The 11,321-nt window shown below is 45.8% G+C and overlaps 1 protein-coding gene across 1 annotated transcript; it reads right to left on the bottom strand.

Annotated features, from left to right (window-relative positions):
• Nucleotides 1–2,984: 2,984 nt before the first annotated feature.
• LOC118373017 (olfactory receptor 1D2-like) lies at nt 2,985–4,654 on the bottom strand. The gene has a single exon (XM_035759080.1). It carries the CDS (start codon nt 4,400–4,402, stop codon nt 3,464–3,466), a length of 939 nt encoding a protein of 312 aa, XP_035614973.1. The 5' UTR covers nt 4,403–4,654; the 3' UTR covers nt 2,985–3,463.
• Between the last annotated feature and the right edge of the window lie 6,667 nt (nt 4,655–11,321).

Raw genomic sequence — 11,321 nt, 5'->3', positions numbered from 1 at the left:
TATAGCCGGCATCAAATCCCCCGGAACGCCAACACACGTTTCAGGCTGAGTGGTGGATCCTGGCAGACTGGCGGATCCTGGCTGAATGGCGGATCTAACTGATCCTGGCAGACTGGCGGATCCTGGCTGACTGGCAGTTCTGGCAGATCCTGGCTGACTGGCGGATCCTGGAAGACTGGCGGATCCTGGCTGACTGGCAGTTCTGGTGGATCCTGGCTGACTGGCATATCCTGGCCGACTGGCAGATCCTGGCTGACTGGCAGATCCTGGCCGACTGGCAGTTCTGGCGGATCCTGGCTGACTGGCGGATCCTGGCAGACTGGCGGATCCTGGCTGACTGGCAGTTCTGGCGGATCCTGGCTGACTGGCGGATCCTGGCTGACTAGCGGATCCTGGCAGACTGGCGGATCCTGGCTGACTGGCGGATCCTGGCTGACTGGCGGATCCTGGCAGACTGGCGGATCCTGGCTGACTGGCGGATCCTGGCTGACTGGCGGATCCTGGCTGACTGGCGGATCCTGGCTGACTGGCGGATCCTGGCACACTGGCGGATCCTGGCTGAATGGCGGATCTAACTGATCCTGGCAGACTGGCGGCTCTGGCGGATCCTGGCTGACTGGCGGCACTGGCGGGGCTGGGCAGACTGGCGGCACTGGCGGCGCTGGGCAGACTGGCGGCACTGGCGGCGCTGGGCAGACTGGCGGCACTGGCGGCGCCGGCCAGACTGGCGGCACTGGCGGCGCTGGGCAGACTGGTAGCTCAGACGACGCTAGGCAGACTGGCGGCGCTGGGCAGACTGGTAGCTCAGACGGCGCTGGGCAGACGGGTAGCTCAGACGGCGCTGGGCAGACTGGCGGCACTGGCGGCGCTGGACAGACTGGTAGCTCAGACGGCGCTGGGCAGACGGGTAGCTCAGACGGTGCTGGGCAAGACCGGAGAAACAGTCTCTAGCAGCGCTGGACTGAGGAGCACTGGTGCCTCTGGAATGAGGGGCTCTGGCGCCTCTGGCATGAGGGGCGGTAGCTCTGACAGCGCCGGACAGGCGGGAGACTCTGGCTGCGCTGGAGAGGAGGAAGGCTCCGGCAGCGCTGGACAGGCGGGACGCACTGTAGGCCTGATGCGTGGTGCTGGCACTGGTGGTACTGGGCCACGCACCTCCGAGTGAGTGCAAGGAACAGGACACACCGGGTTGTGAAGGTGTACTGGAGACCTGGTGTGTATAGCCGGCATCAAATCCCCCGGAACGCCAACACACGTTTCAGGCTGAGTACAAGGAACTGACAAGGGTGACATCGGACAGCTAACACGCTCCTCAGGGCGAATGCCGTGCATACTATGCCAAACCAACAGCTTTCTTTCTACTCTGTCCAATACAACCTCCACACTCTCAGACTCAGCACTCTGCTTCGCCGACAGCTCCAATTCGATCCATGGCTCCTTACGGTAAACAGGGGGAGTTGGCTCAGGTCTGACTCCTGACTCTGCCACACTCTCCCTGTGCCACCCCCCAAGACATTTTTGGGGGTGCCTCTTGGGCTTCCAGCCGCTCTGCCGTGCTAGCTCCTCATAATGCCGCCTCTCTGCTTTCGCTGCCTCCAGCTCGGCTTTGGGGCGGCAATATTCCCCTGGCTCTGCCCAGGGTCCTTTTCCGTCAAGGATCTCCTCCCAAGTCCATTTATCCAAATAGTGCAGCCTCTCTCCCACTGCTGCTGCTGCTGCTGCTGCTGCTGCTGCTGCCTCTGTTGCTTCTCCTGCTGCTGCTGCTGCTGCTACTGCCTTTGTTGCTTCTCCTGCTGCTGCCTTTGCTGCTGCTGCTGTTGCTCCTGCTGCACCTGTCGCTTCTCCTGCTGCTGCTGTTGCTGCTGTTGCTGCTGCCTCTGTTTACCACGCCTCTTGGTCCTTGGTTGGTGGGTGATTCTGTAACGGTTCTCTTTAGGTGAAGTAGAGTCAGACCAAAATGCGGCGTGATTATTGCAGTCCATGTTTAATGAAACAAAGTAAACACGAATCAAATACAAAAACAATAAACGTACCACGAAAACCGAAACAGCCTAATACTGGTGCAAAGTAACACAGAGACAGTAACAAGGACAACACATACGAACGATGGACAGAACGTGACACTGTGACTGGTGCTACATGCTGGAGTCCTTGTTAATGATTGATTGTTTACAATGCAAGAAGAGCACTGTTACACTTGAATATAGATAATATCCCCATAATCTAAAATAGACATAAACACGGCCTGGCCAATTTCCTTCCTATTAACAAAGTCAGACAAGCTTTGTTCCTGTAAAATAACTTCAACTTCTTCACCAGCTCAATGAGATGTTTATTAAATGACAGTTTGTCATAAAGCCAGATACCAAGATATGTGTAGGAAGGAAGGAACTCAATTTCCGTACCATTAGTAATAACTACTTATTACAAATTCATTTAAATCTGGTTTATGGGACCGAGAAAAAAAACTTTGCTGTGTTTGCATTTAGCACAAACTTTAGATCCAATAGTGACTTCTGTATAGTAGGATATTTTTCATCCTGTTATCCCAATAGAAAATATCATAACACTACCACTACATAATAGCTACAATCAATGGTTGACTAGTCAACATGTCATCCAAATCAAGATGCAAGGTTTGTCCAATAACAAGTGTAAATTGTTTGATTTACAGCCTGAAGCTATACATAACCTACTTGTTGTCATTACTAAAACAACAATTCATACCATCATAAGACAGTAAAAATCATCCTTTTTTCAGAATATGAGTATTGAATATACAGTATGTTCAACTAGGATTAAAATAAATACAAATGTAGTGTTTAAATTAAATGGAAATTCAGAATTTGATATTTCTGTTCAGTTTTCTTGTTTATGGAATTTATATCACTCCAAATGTGTAGCCTACACTCAACCATACTTTCTAGTTACATGCATATTATTGTTATTGCACCAATAAAACAATTAATTGCCTTCCAAAGCGGTCGTGAATATACATTTATTTTGAGAGATGCAGTGAGGAAGAGGCCTGGCTATAAGCACATAGATGCGTTATCACAACTCAATAACATTTAAAATATATATTTTTACAGAACTGTAACCACAGAAACTATTGGCATCATTTTTTTTCTTACTGTGCGGACAATAAATATTTAAGAGTAACTGCATAAGGAGTAATATATTTGTGCTACCAATTGCACCCTATTCCCTTCATAGTGCACTACCTTGTCTCTGGTCAGAAGTAGTGCACTCTAAAGGAAATGTTGTCATGTGGGAAGTGGTGAGGCATTTTCCTGCTCAGGAAGTGTGCTACAATTACTCTATTCTTGGAATATTTGTAAATCACTTTCCCAGAAGAGGGCAATAGATACCAAGAAATGAGGGCCCATTTAACCTTGCAACAGTTTTGGCAGATTTTACCTTCTGATATCAGGAAGTCTCCCTGTTGTGTAAGATCATGTAACTAATGTGTCATATCAATGATTTTATGTGTATTACACATTTTGAAAACTGCACTTCGAATCTGCTGGAGATTAAGTCCATATATGACAGGGTTTAAGACAGGTGGTATAACAAGGAATTGTACACCCATTGCATTACGCATATTTAGTGTAATATTAACATCACTATTCCACCCTTGCAAAATGTCAAACAGGGTCACTGTGATGAAAATAACCATTGTCAATAAATGTGGCACACATGTCTGTGTGAACTTAATCCTTCCCTCAGCTGACTTTACACAAGTCCTTACAATCTGACAGTAAGAAAAGGCAATGAAAAGTATCTGTAAAACATGAAGCACTATTATACAATAGCTCAAAATATGATTGATGGTTACGGGTGAACATGAATGCTTCAATATAGACGGATTGTCACAGAATATTTTATCAATGCGAGATCCACACAAAGGAACTCTGACGGTTAAAATAACTGTTATGAGTGCTATAAATAAAGGATAACACCAAGACAATAAGAGTAACTTTCTAACAGTTAAAGATGTCACAATGGTATGGTATAGTAATGGTCTGGATATTGCCACATACCTGTCGTAAGACATCACTGTTAGAATTGAAACTTCACACATGATAGATGTGTATATTACATAGGCCTGAGTCAAACATCCACCATAAGATATCACCTGAACATCTGACTGAAGGTCCAATAAGAACTTGGGGTAGAAACCAGCAGTTCCATACAATCCATTGACACATAGACTACACAGAAAGATGTACATGGGCTCATGGAGGCCTTTCTCCTGAATGATTGTTATGATCAGAGTCAGATTCCCAGTGATGATGAGAAGGTATGTGATAAGAGACAAGGTAAAATAAACTGATTTGTTGTTAAATGTCTCTTGTAAGCCACAAAGATAAAAGAACTCAACTTGCGTTGAGTTCTCCATCGCTTTTGTTAATTTCCTTTCTTCGGTCAAAACATCAATTCTTAGTCCTTACAAGGCTTGAGTGTGTATTGACGTGAATGAATGCATGTGAATTGTTGGATTCTGTGTAGGCTCAGACTAAATAATCATTTTAAAATACATTCACATCCTCCCTCAAACTCTTACTTTTAAAAATGAAAGATCCCGATTTATATCTTGAAATTAGACATCTGCGTGAATGAAAGAAATTAGCTTTGGTCCATGAAACGTCTTCCTGCTTGACAGAGGGATACTGCTCCAAGAACTTGTCATGTTAGCCTTTAAATATATCCTGGTCTGTGCTCACATGGGATTGAAGTTTGTGTCAACATGTAACCACTCCATAGAGATGGATCTGTAATGAGTTTATAACAAGCAACTCATTTGGTTAAATTTACTCTATGTATTAACAAATCCAAACGTCTGCCAGCAGAATATGATTTTTCCCCCAAATAATGGAAACTGTAGAAAACTAGAACAGTCCAAGAACAGAACCATTTTTATTTGGTGAATTATAAAGACCGGGTACCTAAAATGAAATAAAACATTCTCAGTGTCAATACATGATAAACTTGATGCAATGTTTTAAATCATCTCTGGGATACAGAGAAATGATGTGTTACTGGTGTAGCCAGTCACAGGTTTAGAACTACAGAATTTATTTTAGCACCATAGATCAAAGCGGGATGAAACCCAAACGCTGTTGTGCTCTAAATATATCATCATTAACAAAAAGGCACAGGGCGAACCCAAAGTGAAAAGTACTCAGGAAATAGTAGGAGAGACTCCTCTCAGGAAAAAAAGTAACATTTACAATGGCCGACGAAAGACAAATGGCAGAGGGAGTATATACAGTTGAAGTCGGAAGTTTACATACAACTTAGCCAAATACATTTAAACTCAGTTTTTCACTATTCATGACATTTAATCCTAGTAAGAATTCCCTGTTTTTGGTCAGTTAGGATCACCACTTTATTTTAAGAATGTGAAATGTCAGAATAACAGTAGGGTCAGAAGTATACATCCACTCAATTAGTATTTGATAGCATTGCCTTTAAATTGTTTAACTTGGGTCAAACGTTTCGGGTAGCCTTCCACAAGCTTCCCACAATAAGTTGGGTGAATTTTGGCCCATTCCTCCTGACAGAGCTGGTGTAACTGAGTCCGGTATGTAGGCCTCCTTGCTCGCACACGCTTTTTCAGTTCTGCCCACAAATTTTCAATAAGATTGAGGTTAGGGCTTTGTGATGGCCACTCCAATACCTTGACTTTGTTGTCCTTAAGCCATTTTGACACAACTTTGGAAGTATGCTTGGGGTCATTGTCCATTTGGAAGACCCATTTGTGACCAAGCTTTAACTTCATGACTGAGGTTTTGAGATGTTGCTTCAATATATCTACATAATTGTCCTACCTCATGATGCCATCTATTTTGTGAAGTGCACCAGTCCCTCCTGCAGCAAAGCACCCCCACAACATGATGCAGCTACACCCATGCTTCACGGTTGGGATGATGTCTTCGGCTTGCAAGCCTCCCCCTTTGTCCTCCAAACATAACGATGGTCATTATGGCCAAACAGTTCTATTTCGGTTTCTTCAGACCAGAGGACATTTCTCAAAAAAGTACGATCTTTGTGTCCATGTGCAGTTGCAAACCGTAGTCAGGGATTTACAGTATATGGTGGTTTTCGAGCAGTGGCTTCTTCCTTACTGAGCAGCCTTTCAGGTTATGTCGATATAGGACTCGTTGTCCTGTGGATATAGATAATTTTGCACCTGTTTCCTCCAGCATCTTCACAAGGTTCTTTGCTGTTGTTCTGGGATTATTTGCACTTTTCGCACCAAAGTATGTTCCTCTCTAGGAGACAGAACGCGTCTCCTTCCTGAGCGGTATGACGGCTGCGTGGTCCCATGGTGTTTATACTTGCATACTATTGTTCGTACAGATGAATATGGTACCTTCAGGAAATTGCTCCAAAGGATGAACCAGACTTGTGGAGGTCTACAAAAAAGATTGAGGTCTTGGCTGATTTCTTTAGATTTTCCCATGATGTCAAGCAAAGAGGCACTGAGTTTGAAGGTAGGCCTTGACATACATCCACAGGTACACCTCCAATTGACTCAAATGGTGTCAATTAGCCTATCAGAAGCTTCTAAAGCCATTAAATAATTTTCTAGAATTTTCCAAGTTGTTTGAAGGCATAGTCAACTTAGTGTATGTAAACTTCTGACGCACTGGAATGGTGATACAGTGAATTATAAGTGAAATAATCTGTCTGTAAACAAATGTTGGGAAAAAAACTTGTGTCATGCACAAAGTAGATGTCCTAACCGACTTGCCAAAACTATAGTTTGTTTACAAGAAATGTGTGGATTGGGTGACAAATGAGTTTTAATAACTCCAACCTAAGTGTATGTAAACTTCCAACTTCAACTGGATTCACAGGATGACAGAAAGTACACAAGATCAGTTGGATAACAAAGCAGTCTGGAGTTAATCAGACATATGTTTCATGAGGTGAAGATTATTGCAGTTGATTTTGAGCATTAGCGTTACATCTGCAAAGAATAGTTTCCTTGTTTTAGATGTCAATATCAAATTCAGTGTGGTTAATCTTAAGGACATCCACGATAGCGATGACACGTTTCAAGTTGATAAGCAACTATTTACAGGGGTTTAAATGAACACGTAAAATCTGATATTTGATTTGTCAATAACTCAGCCTATCACTTAGTTTTTCTCAATACAAACAGTGTAACTATTCCATCCGCAAGGCAATCAAACAAGCTAAGCATCAGTATAGAGACAAAGTAGAGTCGCAGTTCAACAGCTCAGACACGAGGTATGTGGCAGGGTCTACAGTCAATCACGGATTACAAAAAGAAAACCAGCCCCGTCGCGGACCAGGATGTCTTGCTCCCAGATAGACTAAACAACTTCTTTGCTCCCTTTGAGGACAATACAGTTCCACTGACACGGCCCGCTACCAAAACCTGTGGACTCTCCTTCACTGCAGCCGACGTGAGTAAAAGATTTAAACGTGTTAACCCTCGCAAGGCTGCAGGCTCAGACGGCATCCCCAGCCGCGTCCTCAGAGCATGCGCAGACCAGCTGGCTGCTGTGTTTACGGACATATTCAATCAATCCTTATCCCAGTCTGCTGTTCCCACATGCTTCAAGAGGGCCACCATTGTTCCTGTTCCCAAGAAAGCTAAGGTAACTGAGCTAAACAACTACCGCCCCGTAGCACTCACTTCCGTCATCATGAAGTGCTTTGAGAGACTAGTCATGGAGCATATAACCTCCACCCTACCTGACACCCTAGACCCACTCCAATTTGCTTACCGCCCCAATAGGTCCACAGACGACGCAATCGCAACCACACTGCACACTGCCTGAACCCATCTTGACAAGAGGAATACCTATGTGAGAATGCTGTTCATCGACTACAGCTCAGCATTTAACACCATAGTACCCTCCAAACTCGTCATCAAGCTCGAGAACCTGGGTCTCGACCAGGACCTGCGCAACTGGGTACTGGACTTCCTGACGGGCCGCCCCCAGGGGGTGGGGGTAGGAAACAACATCTCCACCCCGCTGATCCTCAACACTGGGACCCCACAAGGGTGTGTTCTGAGCCCTCTCCTGTACTCCCTGTTCACCCACGACTGTGTGGCCATGCACGCCTCCAACTCAATCATCAAGTTTGCGGACGACACTACAGTGGTAGGCTTGATTACCAACAGCGACGAGACGGCCTACAGGGAGGAGGTGAGGGCCCTCGGAGTGTGGTGTCAGGAAAATAACCTCACACTTAACGTCAACAAAACAAAGGAGATGATTGTGAACTTCAGGAAACAGCAGAGGGAGCACCACCGTATCCACATCGACGGGACAGTAGTGGAGAGGGTAGTAAGTTTTAAGTTCCTCGGTGTACACATCACGGACAAACTGAATTGGTCCACCCACACAGACACCATTGTGAAGAAGGCGCAGCAGCGCCTCTTCAACCTCAGGAGGCTGAAGAAATTTGGCTTGTCACCAAAAGCACTCACAAACGTCTACAGATGCACAATCGAGAGCATCCTGTCGGGCTGTATCACTGCCTGGTATGGCAACTGCTCCTCCCACAACCATAAGGCTCTCCAGAGGGTAGTGAGGTCTGCACAACGCATCACCGGGGGCAAACTACCTGCCCTCCAGGACACCTACACCGCCCGATGTCACAGGAAGGCCGTAAAGGTCATCAAGGCAACAACCACGCGAGCCACTGCCTTTTCACCCCGCTATCATACAGAAGGCGAAGTCAGTACAGTTGCCTCAAAGCAGGGACCGAGAGACTGAAAAACAGCTTCTATCTCAAGGCCATCAGACTGTTAAACAGCCACATCCAAAGGTCCTGGTTGGCAGGATGGCAGGAAGCTTCGCCCAAGTGATGTACTACCTTTTGTAGTGCCTTGCGGTCGGAGTCCAGGCAGTGATGTAACCTGTCAGGATGCTCTCGATGGTGCAGCTGTAGAACCTTTTGAGGATCTGAGGACACATGCAAAATCTTTTCAGTCTCCTGAGGGGGAATAGGTTTTGTCATGCCCTCATCACGACTGTCTTGGTGTGCTTGGACCATCTTGCTTTGTTGGTGATGTGGACACCTAAGAACTTGAAGCTCTCAACCTACTCCACTACAGCCCTGTCGATGAGAATGGGGGCATACTCGGTCTTCCTTTTCTTGTAGTCCACAAATATCTCCTTTGTCTTGATCACTTTGAGAGAGAGGTTGTTGACCTGGCACCACACGGCCACGTCTCTGACCTCCTCCCTATAGGCTGTCTCGTCATTGTAGGTGATCAGGCCTACTACCGTTGTGTCATCGGCAAACTTGATGACGGTGTTGGAGTCATGCCTGCCCGTGCAGTCATGAGTGAACAGGGAGTACAGAAGGGGACTGAGCAAGCACCCCTGAGGGACCCCATGTTGAGGATCAGAGTGGCGGATGTGTTATTACCTACCCTTACCACATGGGGGCGGCCCGTCAGGAAGTCCAGGATCCAGTTGCAGTGGGAGGTGATTAAACCCAGGGTCCTTAGCTTAGTGATGAGCTTTGAGGGCACTATGGTGTTAAACGCTGAGCTGTAGTCAATGAATATCATTCTCACATAGGTGTTCCTTTTGTCCAGATGTGAAAGGGCAGTGTGGAGTGCTATAGAGATGACATCATCTGTGTATCTGTTAGGGCGGTATGCAAATTGGGGTGGGCCTAGGGTTTCTAGGATAATGGTGTTGATGTGAGCCATGACCAGTCTTTCAAAGCATTTCATGGCTATAGAAGTGCATGCTACGGGTCGGTAGTAATTTAGGCAGGTCACCTTAGTGTTCTTGTGCACAGGGACTATGGTGGTCTTCTTGAAACATGTTGATATTACAGACTCAGACAGGGAGAGGTTGAAAATGTCAGTGAAGACACTTGCCAGTTGATCAGCGCATGCTCGGAGTACATGTCCTGGTAATCTGTCTGGCCCTGCAGCCTTGTGAAGGTTGACCTGTTTAAAGGTCTTACTCACATCGGCTGCAGAGAGCGTGATCACACATTTGTCCGGAACAGCTGTTGCTCTCATTCATGTTTCAGTGTTACTTGCCCCGAAGCGAGCATATAAGTAATTTAGCTGGTCTGGTAGGCTTGTGTCACTGGGCAGAGCTCGGCTGTGCTTCCCTTTGTAGTCTGTAATACTTTGCAAGCCCTGCCACAACCGACAAACGTCTAAGCCGGTTCGATCTTAGTCGTGTATTGACACTTTGCCTGTTTGATGGTTCGTCGTCCAGGTTAGAGTCCTGCTCCTTGAAAACTGCAGCTCTACCCTTTAGCTCAGGGCAGATGTTGCCTGTAATCCATGGCTTCTGGTTGGGGTATATACAGTGGGGCAAAAAAGTATTTAGTCAGCCACCAATTGTGCAAGTTATCCCACTTACAAAGATGAGAGAGGCCTGTAATTTTCATCATAGGTACACTTCAACTATGACAGACAGAATTAGAAAAAAAAATCCAGAAAATCACATTGTAGGATTTTTAATGAATTTATTTGCAAATTATGGTGGAAAATAAGTATTTGGTCAATAACAAAAGTTTATCTCAATACTTTGTTATATACCCTTTGTTGGCAATGACAGAGGTCAAAACCTTTCTGTAAGTCTTCACAAGGTTTTCACACACTGTTGCTGGTATTTTGGCCCATTTCTCCATGCAGATCTCCTTTAGAGCAGTGATGTTTTGGGGCTGTTGCTGGGCAACACAGACTTTCAACTCACTCCAAAGATTTTCCATGGGGTTGAGATCTGGAGATTGGCTAGGCCACCCCAAGACCTTGAAATGCTTCTTACCCAGCCACGTTTCATCTTCAATGCCCTTGCTGATGGAAGGAGGTTTTCACTCAAAATCTCATGATACATGGCCCCATTCATTCTTTCCTTTACATGGATCAGTCGTCCGGGTCCCTTTGCAGAAAAACAGCCTCAAAGCATGATGTTTCCACCCCCATGCTTCACAGTGGTATGGTGTTCTTTGGATGCAACTCAGCATTCTTTGTCCTCTAAACACAACGAGTTGAGTTTTTACCAAAAAGTTCTGGTTTCATCTGACCATATGACATTCTCCCAATCTTCTTCTGAATCCTCCAAATGCTCTCTAGCAAACTTCAGATGGGCCTGGACATGTACTGGCTTAAGCAGGAGGACACGTCTGGCACTGCAGGATTTGAGTCCCTCGCAGCGTAGTGTTTTACTGATGGTAGACTTTGTTACTTTGGTCCCAGCTCTCTGCAGGTCATTCACTAGGTCCCCCCGTGTGGTTCTGGGATTTTTGCTCACCGTTCTTGTTATCATTTTGACCCCATGGGGTGAGATCTTGCG

This window comes from Oncorhynchus keta, chromosome 1 (assembly GCF_023373465.1).
Source record: "Oncorhynchus keta strain PuntledgeMale-10-30-2019 chromosome 1, Oket_V2, whole genome shotgun sequence".
Taxonomy (NCBI): Eukaryota; Metazoa; Chordata; class Actinopteri; order Salmoniformes; family Salmonidae; genus Oncorhynchus; species Oncorhynchus keta.
This window is presented reverse-complemented; position numbering and strand designations above follow the sequence as displayed.

Excerpts from the sequence above, each read along its gene's own strand:
- LOC118373017 (XM_035759080.1), bottom strand. The coding sequence starts at position 4,402 with ATGGAGAACTCAACGCAAGTTGAGTTCTTTTATCTTTGTGGCTTACAA.